This window comes from Wyeomyia smithii, chromosome 1 (genome assembly GCF_029784165.1).
Source record: "Wyeomyia smithii strain HCP4-BCI-WySm-NY-G18 chromosome 1, ASM2978416v1, whole genome shotgun sequence".
Taxonomy (NCBI): domain Eukaryota; kingdom Metazoa; phylum Arthropoda; class Insecta; order Diptera; family Culicidae; genus Wyeomyia; species Wyeomyia smithii.
This window is the reverse complement of record NC_073694.1, coordinates 179346608-179372308: the sequence shown is the minus strand read 5'-3', so window position 1 is coordinate 179372308 and position 25701 is coordinate 179346608. Positions and strand designations below refer to the sequence as shown.

Sequence of the window (25701 nt, the reverse complement as noted above, 5' to 3'; positions counted from 1 at the left end):
CATTTTGACGAGCAATAAAAAGCTTCGTGTTATTTGTTTAATATTATAGTTTTATTAAAAATTATTTCAAAATCGAAATAGGTCAGATCCATGTACCCGAAGAAGTCTTGAAAACGTCCATTTTTTTCGATCTATAGTATGCAGTAATTGTGTATTCAGTTCAGTTTGCTTTCAGAATAAATTCTAGCACACACTCTCACTTTCAAGCTTAAGTGAGATTTTTTTTCTCTCGTATGGCTACTTACGAGAACCGCAACAGGTACCTCCTACTTGTACATGTAAATTAGAAACCGGAGGTGGGTATGCTAATGACGAATGATTCAGTCGAAAAAAAAGAGGTTCTTTCACCCGCTTTTGCGAGTTTTCTTCTTAGTTTCGCACTCGCAAAATGCGCCATACAATGATGTCACGCGCTTTTCGCTGTTTTTCTGAATCCTGAAATTCAAAAAAAAATGGGCCCACTGTTATCATGCGCTTTACCCCCTGAGATTGTGTTCCAAATCAACGATCAAACTGCATCACCACACCAATCGGGGAAAAGTAATCGCAAACAGCCGATTATTAGCAAATTTTCGATATGCCGTTGATTTTTTGCACCATCGCATCACAGATCTCAACTTTCTACATACAATGCGGATGGATATGTTCACAGCTGCTACACCTAAGGCCACCAAACGGCGGCAATCCACCATGTACATACTCGAAAGCGTGCACAAACATCGCACGCCACCGGGGCCGGCAGTACAGCACCGAAGTGTCATCACACTTCGTCCACAACCAGGCATTGTTGTGTTCACTCGCGAATGTGTGTACTGTGTAGTTCAGCATGCACACAGACTATTGAGACATAACACTTGTCTAGCTAGTATTTCATTTTGCGATTAGTACTAACTGAAATCCTAATGGGTTGGATAATTATATTTCATTTCCATGAAATATTTACAGGATAAATATTCTTTTCCACAATCCATTCAGGTTTACGAGTTTTCACCTTCCTGCTCTAGACTGGAAAATGGATGCCCATGATCTAACATGGTGTTATTTTTGATGAAACATTACCAACATCAGAGTAACAACCATGTCTGTGTGCCCGGCAGCGATGTTAGCAGATAATTGAATCATAGTCATCTTTATAGCTTTACAGCTTCTTCTCGAGTGCAGTTGCCATACCTTACCGAAATAAAAAGTCCACCAACGTGAAGTAAATAGAAAGAGGAGGAAATGTGATGGAGTCGAGTGAAGCGATCCGCGATAATTGGTGTTAATTAATTCAGCACGCTGCTAGTTGGTGTGCCATCTAAATAGTTTTTCGATGAGTTTTCTTGCAGCAGTGTGGTGCGTTGACGATGCAATGGATCCTCCTGAAGCACCATCGAAGGAGTCTCAACCAGACTGGAAGAAAGTGATTACCTTTGTGGTTGCAGTAAGTGGAATAAATTACTTTCACCTGAGAACGCTCGCCACCGCGCGTCTAGAATTAGGGGGGGGGGGGGGGTTGGGGGAAGCTGTGAACGCTTGACAGACGAGAGGAAAATTGATTCATCAACCGAATGATTAAAAATGTGCTTGACTTTTCCTAGCTTTAAAAATCAAAAACTTAGATCATTTAGCAATGGGCACAGTGGCTGAAGACAGTACAAAATCGTACAAAATAGTACAATATATTTTCTAGGCTTTTGAAATGTTGAACAATGACTTGTTGCATGATTTTTTTGTCGACCTTTTATGCACATTTGACTGAACTAAAATTCCTCATATACAAACCCTATTCTGGTTTGCGGGTCAAGTAATAAATTTGTTACTTTGGGTGGGAAGCGTTACAATAGTAGAACATGTATGTTTGCGGTGGAGTAATTGGAAACGCACATTGACCGGAAATTAAGGAGTTGTGATTTCGAAGCCAATCTGCGCAGTTGTATTTTTTAAAATTCAATTCATTCGTTTTCCAATGTTTATAACCACTTTTTCTGAAAAATATTATGACTAGTCCTATTCCAGCCGTCCTACGCATTTGACTATACAATCTAAACATATGAAAATGTAGCTCTGTCTGTCTGTCTGTCTGCCTGATCCATATAGGCTTGGAAATTACTAAATCGATCGGCGTGAAATTTTGTATATACGGGTTTTAGGGGCCGAGGAAGGTGACTAAGATAGTTCGAGACCCCTTCTTCTTCTGGAAGAGAGGGGTCCCATACAAATGAAACACACATTTCTGCATATCTCGAGAACTAACCAACTGAATGGAATCAAATTGGACAGGGGAATATTTTTAGTGGTAACAAATATGTCCATAATAGTTTGACACCTCTCCCTCTCTTGGAAGGCTGGAATTTCCTACACATGGAACACATAATTTTGCACATTCGAGAAATAATCAAGTAAATGGAACCAAATTCGATATGTTGAGGTTCATGAGAGCAAGAAAAGTTTTCATAGAGGTTCGACACCCCTCCCTCTTCTGATGATGCCCAGAGGCCAGAAAATGTCTCCAAATGCCTCCAAATGCCATCCAAGATGGCGACTTCCGGTTTGTGAAAAACAGCCTTAAATAACAAAATACCATCCAATATGAGTATCTCCGGAACCAGAATGATGCAATGAGCTCAAAATTTACCTCAGGCACCATTTTGAATTGTAAGATGGCAACTTCTAGGAACCAACCGAAAATGACCGAATAATACTCAATATGAATATTTTCGTAATCGAGATGATGCATAGAAACCAAACATTGACCGTGGACACCATTTTGAATTGAAAGATGACCACTTTCAGTTTCTGGAAAACAGCCAAAATAACTGAATTCTTTAAATAAGTCGTGTAATCTTTGAGACAATAAACTTTCAATATTTTTTTTTTGTTACAATTTAACACATAATGGATAAAATAAAAGGACGATTACACTGGTCAACACAAATGTGGCCCGAAGGTCAAACTGAGAAAAAATTGAAAAATTATAGCTTTTGAACCATTTTTGCGAATTTTTTTCTATCTAGGGTAACTATTGTGAGCTTTAGAGCAGCATTTTCCTCGATTTTGTCAACCAGTGTTACAATCAAATGGAAAAGGTACAAATAAACCAACTAAACCTTTAATTTAAAGCTAAGATTGTTGAAATCAGTCATGCCATCTTTGGCAAAACGAGAAAATTTAAAAAAGTTTTCTGAACACGTTTCTTTTCAAAACCCTCGAACTCCATGTTCAATCATCATAAAATTCGTTCGATAGGGTTTTGAAGACAGTCCGTTCATTTGATACCTATTTTGTTCAGATCGGTTGGGTAGTTTCTGAGATAATGGAGTTTCATAACGGGGCTTAACTTTTACATTTTGATACCGTAAACTGGGGTGACTTTGATCACTGTACCTCTTTTCTAAAAATGTGGTAAAAAAGCGCTCGTAGTGCTTGGGATTTGTCGTAATCTTCACTGATTGTGTGGATATATGTTCGCATTGCTATTATTCATGCATTTCCTGCTATTTAATGGGTGTTTTTCATGCTAAAATATTATTCGAAAATAAAGTGTATTTTTGGCGATTTTTGTTGCATACAAACAATCGGTTCAAGCAGACTCAAAACAACAAGTTGCAATACGTAAAGTGTTTTTATTTTGTTCCCAGATTAGTTCTTAAGATGAACAAATATTATAACAATACATTTTTTTGTTATTTTTGAAATTTTTTCCTCGAAGGCAATGTTGAGTCCCAATTTTCTCCACAGCGTATTACATATTTCTTCTTAACAAAAACCCAAGACGTAAAGTAACATGCAAATTTGGACAATTTCATAAGTCATATTCCTCGTGGACTAGTTTTTGATGATTTTAGACCACCTTCACTCTCAGTGAATAATCATTAATATATATTCGGGAGCTAGCCTAGGTCGTGGCGTGATTCAGGCACTGGGCCGCTGAATTCTCGCAAAAGCCACACTGGCCGGAAGCAGCTCCGACGGAGCGAGTAGTGCCGCTCCCACCACCCAAATGCACTATACCGCCCATTGGGACTGATGCCAGTAATGTTCCCAATTACGGCAACTGGTCGCATCACTATAGGATAAGAGTCGGATCTCGTTTTCGTACCATGATTTTGGGCTGGCACCTGCGCCGAGCTCCCTTAGTAATGTCGTGTGATAACGGCTTGAAACGGCGAGATTACAACCGGTGCAGGGGTCTCCGTCCCGTAAAACCTGGCAGGCCTTCCAGTACGTTCCGAGTCCATTGCCTGGTGGGAACCCGGCAGGAGTAGGATCAGATGTCTTTTCCTGACTTGCGCCGGTCGGGGGTGTCATAGTTGCCCATAAGGCGCTATGGCAGCCGCCCCTAGCCATGGCCTCACTGCTCCGGCATAGACTACCTTGGGACCATTTAGGCGACTACTCCATTATGGATAAGGATAGCGGCTGGTAGGGGGACCCAATAAACAAAAATGTTGAACTCAAAAACAAAAGAGACGGGTGCGGAGGGGTTACCAAATCCCTTCGCACGAGGTGGCATCCAGCGGTCTCCGCAGAAGAAGGCGGAGACGGATGCGGCGAAGTCTGGAGGTGGAAAAACGGCGAATCCGTCGGTGTCCACACCAGACATCTCGGTAGACGGTCCCTTGCTAGTCAAGGCCGTCGAAAGGTGTATGGACACGCGGCCAAGAGTGGCGGCGCTGTCTGAACAACTCGATGCCATAATCGAGTTCTTGGCGAACAGGCGAAACATCGCTGGCGACCTGAAGCAGAGCCTCCTCCTGCTTCGGAGCACCATTGATGAAGCCAGAAAGGAGCACGAAGAACTCGTAGCTCGGGTGAAGGCGGCCGAGAAAGCGTCCAGGACCGGGAGGGCGACTGCATCTAAAGAGGTGCAGACAGACGCCCCCTCGTTCGCGTCGGTCTGCTCCACGGGGCAGGTCGCTAAGCGAACGAGGCAGTCCCCAGGGGAAACGGCCCCCAGGAACACCAAGAAACGATTGGTCGTGCTACTCCCACGGGAACACACGCCAACCGGTTCAAGGTCCACCGCGGAAAAGGCACAGGTGGAGGCTACGGGCAACCCTTGGACTACCGTAGAGGGTAGGAAGCGTCGGGAAGGTGCGACGCGACATGATGGCGGAGCGGCCAGAGGACCAAAAAAGGTCAAAAAGGCGCGGAGTAGGGGTGATGCCCTCATACTCAAGACGGATGGGTCGAAGTACTCAGAAGTCTTAAAGAAGATGAGGGGGGAAACCCAGCTCAAGGATCTGGGGGCGGATGTGCGGAGTATCCGCCGATCTCGCACTGGCGAGATGATACTTGAGCTCCGGAAGGACGCCAAGAACAAGGGGGCTACCTACAAAACGGTAGCTGAAAAGGTCCTAGGGAAGGAGGTGCAAGTGCGGGCGCTCACCTCAGAAGTGACTCTCCAGCTTAAAAACCTGGACGAAATCACTGAGGGGTGCGACATTGCACAAGCCCTAAGAGCGAAGTGCGGGGTGGAGGTGGCTAAGGAGTCAATCCGCCTCCGCAAAGGTCCGGCGGGGACCCAGATAGCTACCTTCCGACTACCGTCGGCGGACGCTAACCTGGCCCTGAAAGAGGGCAAGTTGAAGGTCGGCTGGTCTGTATGTCCTCTGGGCATACTACAGCAACCAGACATTTGCTTCCGGTGCTTTGAGGGCGGACATAAGTCCTGGACCTGCAAGGGGCCCGATAGGAGCCAGCTGTGCAGGCGATGTGGAGGTGCAGGCCATAAAGCAAAGGACTGTGTGGAGTCTCCCAAGTGCATGGTATGTTCCGGGAAACGGGACGCCAAACACTTTATGGGAGGCGCCAGGTGCCCAGCCGGTAAGCCGGCTGCGAAACCACGGGCGTAAGGGTGACGCAACTGAACCTGAACCATTGCTTCGCGGCTCAGCAGCTGCTACACCAAGCAGCCACTGAGTCGTTGTCGGACATCGCCGTCATATCGGATCCCTACCGCATCCCTCCCGGAAACGGTAACTGGGTTGCGGATAAGTCCAGTTTGGCGGCCATATGTACGACGAGCAAGTTCCCGGTTCAGGAGGTTGTCTCAACCTCAGAAGAAGGGTACGTAGTTGCTTAGGTAAACGGAGTGTTCTACTGCAGTTGCTATGCTCCGCCACGTTGGTCTACCGAAAGGTTCACCCAGATGGTCGACCTCCTATCCATGGAGCTAACGGGCCTAACGCCGTTGGTGGTGGCGGGCGACTTCAACGCTTGGGCTGTTGAGTGGGGAAGTCGCTTCACGAACCAGAGGGGCCAGATCCTGTTGGGGGCTTTTGCAAAGCTCAACCTAGATCTGGCCAACGTTGGGAACAAAAGTACATTTAGCAGAAATGGTGCGGAGTCGATCATCGACGTGACGTTCTCCAGCCCAGGACTGATCAAGAACTGGAGGGTAGACGATGGCTACACTAATAGCGACCACCAGGCGGTCTGTTATAGTGTAGACAACAACGAGAGGCGGCAAACGACGGGTAGAACCAACACTCCGACCGTTCGCGGGTGGAAGACATCGCACTTTGATGCCGAGGTATTCGAAGAGGCAATGAGAAGGTAGCGCGAGGGGGGCAGTTGGCTCCGCCCGACTGCTGACCAACTAGTTGCTATGCTATCGCGGGCGTGCGACGCCACCATGCCTAGGACTCGCCAACCTAGGAATGGAAAGCCACCGGTTTACTGGTGGACGGACGCGATAGCCGACCTTCGCAGTGCGTGCCTCCGTGCAAGACGGAGGATGCAGCGTGCGCGAAACGAAGAAGAGAGGACAGAGCGCCACGCAGCATTCAGTTCGGCAAGATCGATGCTAAAGAGTGCGATAAAGGCCAGCAAGAGGGCCTGCTTCGATAGGCTATGTGCGAGTGCCAATACAAATCCGTGGGGTGACGCCTACAGGATCGTAATGGCCAAGACTAAAGGCGCGCTGGCGCCTGCAGAGCGATCACCAGCGATGCTGGAGCGTATTATCGAGGGACTCTTTCCACGCCACGAGCCAAGTCCTTGGCCTCCGGCAGTCGAGTCTCACGTCCGACGTTCCAGTATCTCAGACATAGACCAGAGATGGTCGGCCAACCTGCCGAGCATCCAATCCGTGAGCGACGACAGCCGTGTCGAGGCAGGGGGGGAGGCAAGGGTTACGAATGAGGAACTCATCGTGATCGCCAAATCCCTAAAGGTGAGCAAGGCACCGGGACCGGATGGTATCCCTAACCTGGCGATCAGGCTGACGATAAAAACGGCCCCCGGGCTGTTCAGGGCAGTCATGCAGAGGTGCCTGGATGACTGTCTCTTTCCAAACAGGTGGAAGCGGCAGAGACTGGTCTTATTGCCGAAGGCTGGGAAACCGCCAGGGGACCCATCGGCATATAGGCCTATCTGCCTGCTGGACACCGCGGGCAAGGTGCTTGAGAGGATCATCCTCAACAGACTGGTGAGGTACACGGAGGGTGTACACGGTCTGGCAAGTAACCAGTTCGGCTTCCGGAAGGGCAGGTCCACGCTGGACGCAATCTCTTCCGTCATCAAGACGGCGGAGGTAGCAATCCAGCGCAAGAGAAGGGGAATACGCTACTGCGCAATCGTCACGCTCGACGTGAAGAATGCGTTCAATAGTGCCAGTTGGGACTCCATAGCGCTCGCGCTCAGGAGCATCCATGTACCGGTGTCGCTGTACAAGATTCTGGAAAATTATTTCCAGGATCGAGTACTTGTTTACGACACGGAGGAGGGTCAGAAGTGCGTCCCAATTACCGCAGGAGTTCCGCAAGGTTCTATCCTGGGCCCGGTGTTGTGGAATGTCATGTATGACGGAGTGATGAAACTCAAGTTCCCTGTAGGGGTTGTGATCGTCGGCTTTGCAGACGACATAACGCTGGAGGTTTACGGCGAGTCTATCGAGGAGGTCGAGTTGACGGCCGCGCACTGTATACGCAAGGTCGAGGACTGGATGCGCTCCAGGAAACTGGAGCTCGCGCATCATAAGACGGAGGTCACGGTTGTGAACAACCGTAAATCGGAGCAACAGGCGGTGGTCAGAGTCGGAGACTGCACCATCACCTCGAAGCGATCCCTGAAGCTCTTGGGGGTTATGGTGGACGACAAGCCCACGTTCGGGAGTCACGTCGACTATGCCTGTAAGAGGGCCTCATCGGCTATTGCAGCACTATCTCGTATGATGTCCAATAGCTCAGCGGTTTATGGCAGCAAGCGAAGACTTCTTGCCAGCGTGGTTTCGTCCATACTTAGGTATGGTGGGCCAGTGTGGTCCAGAGCGCTAGGTACTAACAGTTACCGTGGTAAACTGGAAAGTACCTACAGGCTCATGTGCCTGAGAGTTGCGAGTGCGTATCGTACGGTGTCATACGATGCAATCTGTGTCTTGTCCGGCATGATGCCTATCAGCATCGCCATCAAGGAGGACAGAGAGTGTTTCGACCAACGTGACACAAGGGGCATACGAGGTACCAGAAGGTCATTCTCGATGCTCCGCTGGCAGCGGGAATGGTCCAACTCCACAAAGGGCAGATGGACGCATCGACTCATACCGGAGATATCCGGCTGGGTCGGGAGACGACATGGTGAAGTGAACTTCCACCTGACACAAATCCTGTCAGGCCATGGTTGTTTCAGGCAATATCTGCACAGGTTCGGACACGCGGTGTCCCGTGTCCCGAGTGCGTGGAGGAGGAGGAGACTGCTGAGCATGTCTTCTTCGTATGCCCCCGTTTCGTAAGAGCGAGGAGCAACATGATGGCTGTGAGCGGGCCTGGCACTACTCCGGACAATCTAGTCCGGAGGATGTGCGACGACCCGGACATCTGGAACGCGGTCTGTGCGGCCGCCTCTCAGATTGTTCTGGAGCTGCAACGTGTGTGGCGGGTCAACCACCAACACGCCAGTGGTAGCTAATTACCAGTCTCCAGGTAGTTGGCTAGGAGGTTATAAGAGTAAAGAGGGTGCATCACGCACAAAAGCCACTCCCCGACGTAATACTTAACCGTCGTTCCGGGAAGACCAGGGCTGGAGACTGGAGGGGTTTTAGTGGGTCGGGACAGGGATCAGTAGGTGTCTGGGCGAGTGTAACTACCCCAGCATCTCTCCCCTAGTCTCATCCCCACACCCTGAGTTCTCTTCTCAGGTGTCTGTTTGCAGATTTCCCCGCCACCTTTAAAAAAAAAAACACACACACACACACACTCACACACACATACACATACACAAAATATTCAAACACACGGTTTGCAACTGTCTCGAACTTTGTGTTCATTGAAGCTTCATGCGAAAATTTTTGAGGCAGTATCCAGAAACAGTAAAAAAAGCAAAGTCCTTCCGCCGATTCGGAACTTGACCTTTTATTTATTGTGCATAGACTTTGCAGCCAACCGTGTAATGTACAGGACAGTTGCAGGGCTAGCGCTACGATGCTACTGCCACTAACAGTCCCTCCCGAGCCGAGACTCGAACCTACGACCACTGGCTTAGGAAGGTTTCCAGAAACAGTACAACATGGTTTGAGAAAAATGTCTCGTTCAAAACAGTACTTCGGGTCAGCTTAACCCTAGAGCAATTCCACTGAAAAAGGACAACCAATTCAATTGACCATTTTTGATTTTGTACTATTGGTTTAATTTTTTGGAACACGACTCATTTTTGACAAGCTATTGAAAAATGCTATTTTGGAAAGGTATTGATGATTACAAATATTTTTGGGGCCAAAACAATTTGTTTGATCGGTGTGACGTCTAAGGCAAAGTTGTAGATAATAATTTTGTCTTTCCGAAAAAATATACAATTTTTTTTGAAAAAAGTCCAAAGAAACGTTAAAAATTAATTAGGGGAATAGGGGGCATAATGAGCACACGGGGCGAAATGGGCACCCCTCTTTTATGCGAAACTACGCATATTTTAATACAATATGGTATGTGAAACTCTTCCGTAGTTACTACAGTATCTATTTATGTAGAACAAAAGTAATTTGTCTATTTAAAATATGGAAATATATTGAAAAAATCAACTTGGTTCCCGGATGTTGGAAAAATTAATATTAATGCGCACTACAAAATAAGCTTCTACGGTCGTTTAAGTGGCCCAATCAAGTATGTAGACACATCAATATGACGTATGAGTCGTACCCCGAATTTCACCATCATTGAAGTTTTAATTTTAAGCTATCATTAGTGTTAAAATCTCATGTTAGCTTTAACTAATTCGGTAGGGGCGAAATGGTCACCTTTAGGTGGGGTGAAATGAGCACACCTTGTCACATAAACTTACCTGAAATTCATCTCAGTAGATTTGTGAGTTTGTCTGTTTCCATAGTCAGTGTTTGTTTACAGTGATGGTGCGAACATATATAAGAAAATCTTTGAGACCGAATCGGTCAGAAAAAGGGACTGAAGGCAGAATTGGCCACTATGAAGTGCGACGTAACATTCACGAAACAAGCCGCCAAATATCACGGCATCTCACGACAAACGTTGGCCCATTAGTTGAACTTCTACATAGTTTCAAGATATGTTCTATAAGAGTGCTCATTATATCCCGTGGGTGCTCATTATGCCCCAGTGGGGTGCTCATTGTGCCCCACAAATCGACTGATTGCTAGTTTTTGATGCATGAATCTAATTTGTGTTTTTCACCATTATACGATTAACTTTTCAATTTGTGAATAGTGTACCTTTAATCATAGATAGTTTATCCAAATTTTGCACTGAAGACAGCTTAAAATTTTTGTTGTTTTACCTGCTTAAATCAGCAACCAAGTTAGGGTGCTCATTATGCCCCTATTCTCCCTAGATATCTAAAAAGCTCATTTTTTGAAAATCTGATTTTAAAAAAAAAGCTGCGAAAGATTATCTAAATAATGGAACCGGTCCGATCGTGGAGAAATCAAGAAAAAGTTATGATTTAAAAAAAAAATTTCTCTATAGTCTCTTTGGCAGAGCTCTAGATAAAAATTTTGTCTTTCCATAGAAAAATATACCCTGTGAAAAAGGAACGATTTTTACGTGAAAGTTCCTATACTCGTTCATTTTCTGTCATTTTGCATGATTTATGTGACAAACATAACATTTACGTGAAAATCACATGTATGTCATGGTTTATCACGTATCATCTACGGGAACTTGACAACGTCAAACATGATGTATCGCGTGAATTCTCTGTGCGAAAATATCCAAAAATCAAAATGGCGAAACGTTTGTCTGATTCAGTGTTAGAACAAAAACAGAATTTCTCGATGGTTTGCAAATAAGTGAGTTTTTGGAAAATCTTAATAATATTCAGTCATTAGCTTACAGGTTTCACACCGCTTTAGTTCGGTGGTGGGGAGTTACCTGAACACAAGCAACTTCAGCGGATAGTAACCATCGCCGATGAATGTCGTAATATTTATCAGTTTTGATGTCGTTTTATTCATTTACGAATTGACGAATTTGTATACCCGAGATTTATTTCGCAATATATGTCGATAATGTCTGAAAACAATTTCTGATCTATTAAAAATTAAAGGAATAAATAAAAAATATACTTTGCATAAAACGTGGTAGCTATCGGATACTCAAATGCTTTTCGCTTTACCAGTAAATGAATTCTACGTGAAATTCACATGAAATGCATATGTCTACTGCATAAGATTCATATCATAGGATAAATCATCTCACTAGTTCATGATGAACTCAAATGACACTCACGTCAAATCTACGTGAAAATGATAGTGGAAAATATTCACATAACTTTTCCGGTAATTATAACGTGAAAAATATTTTGAGTGTACAAGTTTGTTGAATATTGCAATGCTCCAACTCCTATGCCTGCAGCGTAAGAGCCCATATTCAGTGCAATATTCAGTCAATATTCGTGGTAAATATTGTAATATACAGCGCGAATATTGGCTGAATATGGGTTCTCACACTTAAGGCATTAGAGTTAGAGCATTGCTCTCTTCCACAAATTTGTAGCATTGCTTAAGGACTACAAGTTTGTAGTACATTGTGTTTAAAGATTATACTTGTGGAGCGACCTATCGGCACGCGGTCAATTGCATTGAATTGACACCCCAAAATTGAATATGCAACCTTGCATATGACTACCGAATCAATAACTAGAAATATTTAATATTCAAATGTCCAAAAATTATAGTTGATCTTTAGGTCCAAATGCTACTTAAACAACAACATTTTCCTGATATAAAATATTCGATCTTTTGGTAGTAGAATTAAATGGAAACATACTGTGTTTTCATTATTCATTTCCCTGATAGTTGGAAAAATTCTCTGACTTTTCCAGACAAAATAAAATTCCCAGATAAATCCAGGTTTTTCCAGGCGCTAGATATCCTGTTCCCCAATCCGTTTTACTGGCGCTATTTAAGAAACATGGAAAGACCAATTGGTAAGGCAGATTATTTTTGAATAGTTATCAGTCATGTTGGTGTTGTTCGCGTTAACGCATTGAAAATACCATAAAATTAAATTTTGATTATAAAAAATTTTTGAATATTCAACTAAATTATCCTGAAAGTACTTCGGTGCGATTGATTCAAAAAACTAGAAACAAAACATTTAGAGAAAAACTACGCGATAATGAAGCGGATGTTGAAGGAAGCAGTCATCGACATTGGTTTACTTATAATTTACTCATAAAAAGTACAAATCACAACAATAAAATTCTGTCTTATCATAAGACTCTTATGAAAACATGTTTCTTTAGAACTACACACATAATTCAATCCTCGATGATTCGATCAATAACTGACTCAGAAATTAAACTAATTCCATTACGAATATTATTTTCTATCCAGCATACAACGCAATGTGTAAAACTGTTAAAAAAAGAATTATTCAATATTCACAGAGAAAGACGGTGCTGCACTCGCCATCTATATATACGTGCTGATAATAGACTAATACAAATACTCTCATTTTGTGCACATTGGTGTAGGTAACGACCAATGAGCATGAAAGAGAGGTGAGGAGGATAGTGAAGTTTTCTAGTATTAGTAAATGCTTAATTTTATAACAAAATTTAATTTTAATTTTATAACAAAAAGAAATGTGAATGAGATATGATTACCAAGTAATAAATGAAGTTGTTCTAGAATAGATGGTTCCCAACCTTAGACGAGTTTCGCGGCCTCGTTGCCGGTCGTGAACCCCCGGTTAAGAACCGCTGTTTCAAAACATCGCTATCAAAGTATACTAAAGTCGCTTTTTACGCGGGGGATACGTGCCGCGTAAAAAGAAACCGCGTAAAAAAACCGCGTAAATTCCGGAATCCGCGTAAAAAAAACCGCGTAAATTCCGGAATCCGCGTAAAAAAAAACCCGCGTAAAAAAAACGCGTAAAAAGCGACCTGAGTGTATGTTATTTCTAATAACGATTGTTTCAAATGCTATCTTACTTTGTTGTAAAACTGCTACATCATTGTTAGTGTTGGTCACTAATAAAAGAATTTCGTTATATCGTCTTCCAGGCTCCTTTTTTATAATTAGTGCATTTATTCAACACGGCTCATTATTCTTGAATTTTTTACGAAGCCAATAATCTTTATTATCATAAGCGATGTCACATTCAGCAGTATATCATTTGGTTAAAATTGAGTGGTCTTCCTGCTGGGATGTCTTCTTATTGCTTGGTGTTTGTAACGTGATCGGGATCCAAACCAGGCTTCTTTTGCAAGTTTCTTCGGAAGCTCAACCAAAAGACTCAAACTCAAGCTCATTAATCAATTAAAGTTAGTTGTCAAGAGCTTCATAATTTAAAAATACTATTAGATTTATATTGTATAATTTGAATTTGATTTTTCACAAACATGTTGAAATTGAAAAAATCTTAATTTTTAATTTTGATATTTGTCTTGCATCTTTTGATCAAAATTTTGGAATAATTTCAATAAAAAAAATGAAGTTTCAATAAAAAAATGAGCAGAAAATTTAACGCTTTTTGTGATTTAATACAGGGTGAAAGTGATATACATTATTTATGCTTTAAAATAAAGAGATAAATTTTCTTCTTTGTTTGCAAGTGAAACACTGCCTTGATCACTTATAAGTGAACTATAAACATGTGCTGATTGATTGTTTGATTTCTTCTTAAAGGGACTTAAACCCCAAACGGTCTTTCGTCCGATTCGTTTCGATTAACCGAGTAGGCCTCCCGGTGCGAAGATGCACTCAAATGTGTGTATCACTTTCACGGTGACACCCTGTATGTGATTAAGTATCTATCTTCGATTTCTCTCAAGGGACCATCCATAACCACGTAGACAGATTTTAACGATTTTATCACCCCCCGTGGACAAATGCCAAATTATGATGTAACTTTGTGTTATAAAAATCAACGGAAAATGAATTTCCTCGTTGATTTATCATCTTGATAATTTTATTGCTACTGCAATAAAGTGCTATTTATAAAGATTCAAACATATTTTGTTCATGAAAACAAGGAGGATAGCGTCACTCGATATAAGGTACATTTTACCTCGATATAAGGTACATATTTTTATTATGTTACAAATAACTCCGAAATTGGTATGAAAACTTCTATAAACAATATATTGGTTATCTTGTCAACGTCTCTGGTTATTATTCTGGTTATTATTGATCATTTGGGGAGTGTCCATAAAATACTCCACACTTAGCGGAAGTTTGAAAACCCGTCCGAAAAGTTTAATGTTGCTGAAAAAACATGATATAGCGTGGTTTAACATGTATGGGAACGCAGGAGCTGATAAAAAAAATAATTTAATGTTTGATCCCTGGAGAATTTGTTTGAAATTTTAAAAGACATTTTTATTAGAACTCGGAAATGTTTAAAATATGTGCATTTTTTATCAAAAACATCATGAAACCTATGAAAAAGATGGAAATATGCTTAAGGTATGTTCAGAATATAGTAGGCCTCTGAAATCACACCCAAAAAAAGTTGATTGGTATTTTTTTATTTTCAAACATTTTAAGAATGTGTGTATAAAACTACCTGTATGTGATCATTATTCAAGAGATAGAATCAAATGGTCTTCAGCAAAATTTTTATGCATTACCTACAACTTTGCTAAAAACCTAACTTTGTTTTGATAAGTTATTAAAAAAAATTAAATTCATTGCACTTTTAGGCAGATTAATCAAAAATATATTTGCATCAAAAGTTTCCCCTTAAGATAAACAAAAACTTTGTCGAATACACTTTAGCATTTAAATAGCATTTTCACACTCGAAAGGTTGACGATCACGTTTTTCACGTTTCAAACCAGTGTGCAAAGTGCAACTTTAGGCTACCCTTATGTGTACAGAAAAATAAGTTCAAACGGTCAAAAAAATGAAGAAAATGCAGATTTCGAAATCCTGAAAGACGAAGAAATTATTGAAAAAGTTGTCAACCCGTAAGCAGATATTCATGGTTCTTATACAGCGGACCAAAAAATAAATAACAACGAGAAGAAGAAAAAGAAGCAGTTTCAATAAAAAGTCTGTATGAATGTAAATAAATGTAGAAAAAAATTAGTGATAATAACGTAACGGCTTGATTTTTTTCTTTTTTTCTAGATGACATACTTTTTGGAAATAAATCATCACACGGGGCTAAAGATCTCCTATAAAGCCAAAAAACTATTTGTTTCAAATTGTACTTAAAACAAGTTGATTAACACTTATAGTTGGATTTTATTTCCAAAATAAACTATACGTAGATAAATGACAACAAAACGAAGTATTTGAAGCCCTATTATTGAAAATGTTTCATGATTCGATATAAGGTACAATTCGATATGAGGTACAACCTAAAAATCGAAATGTACCTTACATCGAAGTTTGCCTGTAATAGCTATAATTATGACCGTTTTTTTTCTGAAGAGTTCAAAATTTGAAAAAACAGTCAAGGTTTAGAAAACGGTGCATCTCAGCGCTCAATTCGTTCAATTAGTCAAGAGACCTGGAGAATAAGGAGTAGTACTTGTACGCCGAATGATTGTTTTTGCGGTTTTTGCACATAAATCTGATACCCTTTATTTGATATCCTTCATCAGCAATCAAAACAAATGGGTCTCAGACACAAACGCTGAAGTATTTTAGATTATTCATTTGAAGAAAATGGCAATTTTCTATATCGCACATTTGATAGATAACTGTTTGAGTGTCCACAAACAGCCCATCAATCATGATTACGTATTTTATTTATTTATTTTTTGTCTTATCTATTTTTCATATCTGTCCTTCTTCTTCCTACCTAATTATTTTCCATTGAGGGAAGGTAACATCTCACTATTCACGGTTGAAAACCTCGGAATATTTTTTTTTCTCCTTTGTTTGTGTCGTTTGACAGTGGCTGAGACCATGGTTGGTCCATCTCGCCAAACCTCGGAATATAATAATGGATCATATGACCACGTGGTTTTCGAATGGCCCAAAATTGCAGAAATAGCTGATACACTTGGAACTACTTCTGTACTGTATTATTTCAATGTCATAGAGACCAACAACCAAAACCAAACAAAAAAATCAGTTAGAAATACTAACAGCAGACGAATAGTAAATTAGAAAATTTTATTCAAAACTCATAACATAAGGGCTGCTATGACGTAGTTTTGTGATTATTATCTCGAGTTTTAGTGATCAAATACCTGTTATTTTTACTCGAATGTCTTTCTTGAACATCAACGAATTTTTTAATAAAAAAAAATTCACATGTCATCTCTTAGAGTTTTGATTTGGAGACGAATTGAGTATAAAAAGTCATACTTTTGCATGTCTTACGTAGTTTTGTGAATTATATTTCAAGTTTTAGTAATAAGCTATTAATTATTTTTCCTCAAATGTCTTCTCTGAACATTTACAAACATTTTAATGAAAAAACTATCCCATGTCATCGCTTTGAATTTTAGTTTAGTGGTAAATTTAGCTCAAAAAGTCACAATTTTGCATGTTTTACGTAGTTTTGTGAATAATATCTCAAGTTTTAGTAATGAGATACTAATTTTTTTTCTCGAATGTCTTTCCTTAACATTACAAACATTTTAATGAATAAAGAATCACATGTCATTGCTTTGAATTTTGATTTAGACGCAAATTCAGCTTAAAAAGTCATAATTTTGTTTTTTTTTTTCACGTAGTTTTGTGAATAATATCTCAAATTTTAGTAATCAGCTATTAATTATTCTTCCTTAAATGTCTTTCCTGAATGTTAACATACATTTTAATGAAGAAAGAATCACATGTCATCCCTTTGAATTTTGATTAAGAGGCAAATTTAGCTTGAAAAGTCATAATTTTGCATTTTTTTACGTAGTTTTGTGAATAATATCTCAAGTTTTAGTAATCAGATACTAATTATTTTTCCTCAAATGTCTTTCCTGAACATCAAAAAACATTTTAATGAAAAAAGAATCACATGTCATCGCTTTAAATTTTGATTTAGAGGCAAATTCAGCTTGAAAAGTCATAATTTTGCATGTTTGACGTAGTTTTGTGAATAATATCTCAAGTTTTAGTAATCAGATACTAATTATTTTTCCTCGAATGTCTTTCCTGAACATTTACAAACATTTTAATGAAAAAAGAATCACATGTCATCACTTTGAATTTTGATTTAGAGGCAAATTCAGCTTAAAAAGTCACAATTTTGCATGTTTTACGTAGTTTCGTGAATAATATCTCAAATTGTAGTAATGAGATACTAATTATTTTTCTCCAAATATCTTTCCTGAACATCAGCGAACATTTTCCAGTTAAAAAACCTTTATGTCACCGCTTGTTTTTCTGATTTAGAACGATTTTAAATGATGATGAATACTGTACACCACAGAGACGGAGGGAATAATATCAATAAGATCAAGCGTTACGGAATTCCATTTTTATATAGTAAATAAAAAAGAAAAGAAGATCATAACATAAGGGCTGCTATCACGATTGTTCATGCTTGTCGCTTGACTAGGGGTGATCAAACCAGTCAACGTGTTTTCGAAATCAATTGGTATTTCAATTAAATATTGATTTTTATAATATAATTTACAAAAACCAGTCCGATTTAGTAACCTTACTTGGAACTAAATTGTTAAGTTGTACATTTGTGAAATACTATTGCAGTTTTTTTCCTATGAAATAATCAAAATGTAAACTTAATCAATAAAAGTTTCCATTGGGCCTAAAATTAACACGACCCTCAAAATCTACCACGGTTATTTCTTCTTGAACCTACCTGGTGCTAAAATGCTGTAGATTTCATATTTCAACACTCAATAGGTACATACAAAATCTATAGAAATAGATTTTTAATGAAGAGAAACTGGCTCTTCTTCAACTGTTTGCTTCACACTTTGTGTTATTGTTGCTGTTGCTGCTGCTGCCACTAAAGGTTTCTTCTGTCCGGGGTTGCGTTTGTTTTTCTTTTTTTTCTTTCTGCTAAACGGTAATCCAACTACAGCAGCTGATGTGGAAGCTAGTCAGCGATGAAAAAATCAATCGAATAGCGAAACCATTGTACACAAAATTTAAGCTATGCTGCAAAGCTACTAAGCATTGCTGTTTTCGCACATTTTCCAAAAAAATTTCCTGCTGGAAATCTCACAGAACACTCAAACTCGCGAGAACTATTGTGCCCCGAAAAGCCTGTACAAATTTTACCCTAACTTATCACTGGAAATTGTTTCGAATTTCCCTTTATTGCCGTGGCCGAAATGCACTTTACCTGAAGCTCTTTCTTCTGCACTTTTTTTTTGCAGCCAACACACCCCTCACCACTCGTGATGATGGCTCAAAAGCGAAACTTTTCCTCAACACGCAATCCTCCTTCCACTTTATGCTTTGCACATTATAGCCAGCCGAAAATTATTGCACATTCCCGATAGCAAAAACAAAAGCCAAATCTCCTAGCGAAGACAAACCACTTGCGCGACGAAACTTGTCTTTTTTTCTTCAAACCGAACATGCAAATTTGGGCTGCTTACTGCTGACAAACGGGACCTCAAGACGAATGAAAATTTTCACTTTTGCTGATGACTCTTCCCACAAACTGCTTGCTGTCTGTCTGCCACTGCCTACAACTCCACCACTGGTACTGTTCTGCTGCTGCTGCTGCTTTCGTATACGCGCTTGCGGTTGTATAGTTTTCTGTGTTTGATTGCGGGTGCGGGAGGAAGAGTGCTGCTAAAAAAACAAGACACGACGACGTCGCGCAAGCAATCATGAAAAAACATCGCACACCAACACTAATGCGGGGCGATGCAAACGTCAACAAGCTGTCAGATGTGGGTAACGCGAAAAACTTCGAGTGTAAATCCCGATAATGAAAAGAGAAAAGCGTAACGCTAAGTACACTGAAATTGACACCACGGAACCTGCTCATACAGCCGAAATTCGTTGGTTGGAACATGACTGCCACCCAACTAGCGAATCGTGTTCGTTAGTTGGATGAACTGACAACTGGGAAAATTTTCCAAAGGGGAGCGCCGATTGTGTATTTTCTTCCTGCTTTGAAAAGGTTTTCTAATTTCATTGCGGTGAAACTATGTCAAAGAAAATGAACTTTGCTCATCTGTCTTACTGCTGTAGTAAATATTTTATGTATTTGGTCATTACTTTTTCATAGAAAAAATCCAACGAGAAGCCAAATGATAAAGCGCAAGCACCTCACTCTACTTCTTGCTTAAAAAATGGAGGATCGCTACGCTCGATATTTCAGGTGAAGGCGTTGAAGAAATAAAAGAACAAACAACTGAACAATAAACCTCTAAATTACACACAAAATGATGTAATTTGTCAGCTTCAACCCACTACCGCACGTGCTTAGTTCGTAAACAATTATCTGGCATCTCTTTCTTACTTGCGTCGTAAATCGCGATGCCGTTGTTTTATTGCTCGGCAGATTTGCCCTGATGCAGTGGGATAAAGATATTCGCTAAATGAATAACTTATCCCGCTAAAAGAATTTGACAGATGATATAATACGCATGTATCAACTAAATCGGGTGCTTGTGCAATCGACATATGAATCAGTCTAATTCGTCAAACCACATGTTGACTATTTTCGTCACTTGGTTCCATGGATATTTAGATCAGTTGTCGTAAGATGTGAACTTAATCTGTTCGCTTTATTATGTAAAGTAAAATCGGATGTTATTTTTTATAATCAACAAACGAAATAGGATTCAAACAAACAATATCGCAGGCTATCCTGGAGGGCTAATAGCGGTCTCGATCAACTAAATTAGTTGAGAGAATTCGTTATCGGTTTTGTTTTTGGCACATTTTGCAGGTGTAGGATGAGTACAACGAAATTTTTAGCTCCAAAAGATCCTCGACCCGATCGGGAATCAAACCCTGTGAAACTGTGTGAGGAAGAGCTAGCCGACTGACATCGCTAACCACAGAACCACGGGGACCATAGGATTCCGTAGTGTATTTCAGAATGGTTCCGAGAATAGGAGCAGCATAATGTTTTTCGCATAGTTCTATATATTCCAAGTAAGTAATATCGCATTCTTGAGTACCCTAAGGTCGCTTTTTACGCGGCTTTTTAAGCGCCTTTTTTACGCGGATTTTGAAATTTACGCGTTTTTTACGCGGATTCCGGAATTTACGCGGTATTTTTGTTTTACGCGGATTTCGGTATCTCTTCACTTGGATCGTAGAATATACGCGGGTTTTTTTTTACGCGGATTCCGGAATTTACGCGTTTTTTTACGCGGATTTCGGTATCTCTTCACTCGGATCGCAGAATTTACCCGGTTTTTTAACGCGGATTCCGGAATTCACGCGTTTTTTTTACGCGGATTCCGGAATTTACGCGTTTTTTTACGCGGATTCCGGAATTAATGCGGTTCTTTTACGCGAGTCCCGGAATTTACGCGGAGCAGGCGAAAATATAGATGACAGATGGGGAAAAAGCGCGGCTACGATTATTGGCGCGAGAATTTAGACGAGGCCAATGTCTTAGAGGAAGGAGGAATGACCTGCTGTAGCTACTACACTCACTTTGGAACCAGATTCAAAACTGAAAGGTCGCGACCTACGAAAGTTTCAAAAGCGAGAAGAAATTTAAAGATAGAAAAAAATGTGTGGATATAGTGAACAGCAAGTAAGGTACAATTGCCTCGTCACCAATTAGCTAATCGGGCCAAAATATGACGCGTATTCCCCAGAACCCCACTGTATTTGATAAAAAAAAACGTCGAGAACACCACGATTCCCATTGGACACTTCGCCGGCGATTGAGGACGCCATCAGGGGCAAAGGCCGCAAGTCGACGCCGGACAGAACGTGGTGGTGCAGAAACCCGGTGCAGCGGGAAGGAGGGCCGAACGAGACGGTGGACGGTGTGCGAAGGTGAAACTGGGCCCCGGAGAAGAAACAAAGTTGAAGCACAGACTAACAGACATAACACGTCGAACAAATTTTCAATAAAATAATCGTTTGGATGATTCCAGTACTTTACGTTAGTAACAATAGCACCATCTGCTGTTCGCGTGTTCGCGCTGCGTCATGTTTTTTGACATCAGCGCCAGCGTTACTGCATGTGTCAAATGGGGAACTACAAAATATGTACACGCTGCTTTATTTCAACTCTATTCTGATTAGAATCTACTCAGTTTGGTATTCTTATGCAAAATGTCAAAAAGGGAGTAATCGAGTACTGGACAATTGAGTAACATTAACCCAAATTTTCATAATTACCATGTTTACTCAGTTCTGAGTTATTATCCATGATGTTTACTCAGTTCTGAGTATATGTATATGTCAAAAGTTTTCAACAGCAATGTAATCGGTTTCCGAAGAACAATTGGTGTTGCTTTTTTATCGTTGGCTAGCAGTAAGTATCTGATCTTTCATCAAATCAATAATTTCTTAATCAATTACATTACAAACAACGTATAATATTTCATAATAATTTCAGCCCAACATCAGTATTGCAGAGGATTTGAAAACACCTAAAAGATCTCCTCAAAATGAACAACCGCATGTTGTGTGTTCTACGATGCCGTTTAAAGCCGGACTTCGTTTATTCGTGATAACAAACGGAAACATTTGTATTGATGTACAGTGCTCAACAATCGATGCAATTTAAATCCTTCGCAGTATTAGGTGACGAATGATGACGGATTATCTGGCACAAAAATGTAAGTCACAGTTCACGGGCAGCTGTCAACCGGTTGGATGCCGCATTCAATGAAGACACGGGAATGATTTAGTAAATTTTCTAATATTTCGATAAAAAATAAATCTGTGTTTTTTATTGTTCTGAATTTATTTTATTTATTGAGTCAGATTTACAAAAACCAAAATCATAAAATTTCCGTATTTAGGCAAACTGGGTAACTTGTACTCATTTTCGTTAATTTCTGGTTCGCATGAACAGAGTAGATTCTACTCAGTTTTTGACGTATGATGCCCTTACTCAGAAGTGAGTAACCGTAAAAGTACCCTAATTAGGGTACCTCCACATTTTTCAAAAGTGGGTGATATCTAACTCACTTTAGAGTAGAAAAAATGAGCGTGTACACGCTCACTCTGGGCTACTCAGCGGCTGAGTTGAATTTTAATCATTTTGTTCAGTTGTTCGAAGACGTCAAAAAATGAGTAGAATTAATTGATCATGGCGGCAAATTTCCTCAAAATTGGGTGACTGGTGCTTGCGTGTTGTTGTTATTTTTTTGCAATTGAAAGCAAACAGCAAACCAAGCAAACCTTCTGAAAAAAGGAATAAATTGAAATGTTGGAAATTAGTTGTTATCGGTAGGTAATTTATAATTTGAAATAATTTACTGCAACTGATGCCAATTTTTTTTTCACCAGGACTCGTTGGTTGGATATACGGCGAATAAATTCAAAGATCTCCCGTGTCTCGGCGAACAAAGGTAAGTTTCTAGAAATAAGCCTTTTTAAAATAAAATTTATTAAAAAGGCGAAATATAATAATATCGAGTCAATAATGATAATTTTTCCAAAATTCCCTCATTGAAGCTTAAAGTACTCATTTTTGAGTCGAAAATGAGTAACTTTTACGCATCGCGCATCAGGTATAATATGGGTAATATTTACTCAATTTTTATAACATTCGGTGGTACTCAAAAATGAGTAAAACAACTTCTACTCAATTTTGAATACATACGGTTTCAGCGAAACTGATTAGGTTTTGACTCAGTTTTGGGTTATCCAGAGTGAGCGTGTATGGGATTGCATGACAGCGCCCCAGACGACGTTTTCGCGCGATGAGTGTTTTTCGATGGAAAATTTGAAATGAACGTTTTTTGTGGCGATGGAACTAGGTTCCAGTGTTACGTCTGTTAGTCTGTGGTTAAAGGTTAGCTAAAGTTAAGGAGGGGTCGAAAGCTAAGAATAAAATTTGTGAACGTAGAGACTCAACCAAGCATTTTCCTGGAACCGCGAAATTTCCCTAGTAAGCCGACCCTAAGGCTGTTGGAGCGCTGTAGGGACTCCGCTCGCTGCTAAGGCTGGAGAATACTTACAACAGTTAAGAGCAACTGTTTTTCAACTTTCAGACTAATTTCCTGTTGCACTTCTAAATTTCATAAAAAAATTATTTTGTCTTTCATATCAGGTAAGAGAGTTCGTTCTATTATATAATAATATAATAAATGCTCTTTTTTTTCTCTAACCGAATAAAATGTTTTTTTTTTTCAGATGCTTGTAACAAAACCACCAACCAAACTGACGTTCATCAACAGAGCACTGAAGTTACCGAAGTTGGAGCTGATTCTATATCAAAGCCCTTTCCGCATTCAGTTCATCTCCCAGGCTGCGCGAACAACAGCTAAAGATCCAGCCGCTGGTTTGATAACTTCAATGGGAGGATCAGAGCTGCGGAAAGTCAATATCATACTACTGACAATACGCCAAAATGATGCAACACCAGAATCAGCCAACTACGATGCATGGTTCATTACAAAATGAACCAAGACCGAACTAAGCGCCGTTTTCTCAGATTGAGTTATTGACACCCAGTGGATATGAGAAATAATAATCTATCTATTATAAAGTAACGAATCGTTTGAGCATTTGATAATGATATTATAACAAAAAATTCTCTGTAACAGCTTGTACACAGCAATTGCGGCGGTAAATGTTTTTCAACGCTTGGTTCGGTTTGGCTGCACGGCGACTAGAAGCATTGTCAATAAACAACTATTACTTCGTTTTGTAACTGAGCGTATTTTAGTTTGGTACATTTTGAATCTGTATTATCATTTATTTTTATTCTTAGTAGAGAATATGCTTCTTCATAACACCAATTGGAATAAAAAGAATTCTATTAATATTTTTCAAATGATCTCATATCTGAAAAATAATATTGCATTTTTATTTGTTTTTTGACAGTATGAGTTTATTAATTTAATTCTTGAATATTGTGCTTGTTGTAGGTTAAACTAAAGACAGTGTCAGTTCGCGGCAAAAAATAAATCGCGGTTGGCAAAACAGGAAACTTTTAAATATGTATGGGTATGTATATTTATATACAGATCCTGTTAAATTTTGGCACGGTTCAACTTTGAAACTGTTCAATTTCGGTTCGGAACGGTTTTGCTTCTCCTAGTTTTCATTCATATTTTCTTTTAACGAAGAGGATGGCCGGAGTTAATCGACTGGTTTCGGATATTTGGCCGGAATATGTTTCAGTAACATGGTAACGATGATTAAAGCAGTGCTTAGCAGTGCTTAAAATCCCACCATGCCTCTCATTGAAAAATGTAAAAATGCGGACCTGTTCCGGTTGTGTTCCGAATACTCGGGGTTGTTGTGCCAGTCCACCAAGCGACACCTATAACCACTGGTTTGAAATTATAAACCTAGTTCATTGTGGCCATAACTTAAGTTGGGATCGTCACGGACCGCAAAGCAGATCAAATTTAAAAAATCCTGATAGCAACAAACTTCAAGCTGGCACTGACATAATCACGCTACTAAAACGATTTTTGATATTCCAAAAATCACCTTGATTTGCATTGCAGTGATATTTCCCAGTGAACTCTGTATATTCACGACGATTGACAATGCGAACCCGAAAATGGCAACAAAAGAGACAAGATATTGAAGCACTTGTCGGATCTCCACGCTTACTGTGATGGTTGCTGGCTATTCATGACAGAAAAAAACGAGTGCGATGATATTTTCTCCCTCGTCATAGTCAGCATGTTGCTTGGATTAATCGCAGCTCTGGGGAGGATTACCCGGTTCAGAGGTACTACTGAAGGTATGGATCGGCTGCGATATAAGTTTTAAGGCAACATTAAGCAGCATCAACCTGAGTATCGGAAGCAGTATGCTGAAAGCTATGAGCAAATAGAGTCCATTTTCCAAACAGTGGTAAACCTTCTTTGGTAAACTTTGGTAATGGTTAGGATACTATTTTTAAGCATTTGTCCTGATCTCACTGAATGATGCCGGATATTCAAAAAAGTAGCAAACTTTATTTTTATTATTACTATATTAAGGTGGCTTTCAGCCACAGGCTGGTTCGCCACCATAAAAGTAGCAAACTGTTCAGTACTATTATCTTGACTTCGGGATGAAACGAACTTATTTCGAACGAATTTTTTTTTTGGTTGAATCTTGACGAGAGAAATTGTCTAGTCGTTGAAACCGTTTTTTGACAATTGGGTTGTTTGGCCATGTCAGTTTTTTATATCATCTGAAAGAGCTACATTTTCTAAGTAAAACGTGATTTATTTCAATTTTTAAATCACGAATTCAAACTGCTCGATATCTGCTCA

The 25701-nt window shown here is 40.2% G+C and overlaps 2 protein-coding genes across 11 annotated transcripts in view; one reads left to right on the top strand and one right to left on the bottom strand.

Moving 5' to 3' along the window:
* Nucleotides 1-19072, bottom strand: part of LOC129719118 (ecotropic viral integration site 5 ortholog) — a 71757-nt gene extending 52685 nt beyond the window's left edge. For 2 of the 10 annotated variants that reach the window (XM_055670529.1, XM_055670538.1), the window contains exon 1: nucleotides 18174-19069. The gene's annotated coding sequence lies outside the window, so the exon portion shown is untranslated. Of the gene's footprint in view, nucleotides 1-18173 lie in introns of all 10 variants that reach the window. The other 8 variants (XM_055670530.1, XM_055670531.1, XM_055670532.1 and 5 more) reach the window with 8 other exon arrangements.
* Nucleotides 1172-25274, top strand: LOC129717379 (uncharacterized). The gene is made up of 3 exons (XM_055667256.1): nucleotides 1172-1423; nucleotides 23615-23800; nucleotides 25143-25274. The coding sequence occupies exons 1-3, from the start codon at nucleotides 1313-1315 to the stop codon at nucleotides 25272-25274; spliced, it is 429 nt and encodes a 142-aa protein (XP_055523231.1). The 5' UTR covers nucleotides 1172-1312.
* Nucleotides 25275-25701: the final 427 nt, after the last annotated feature.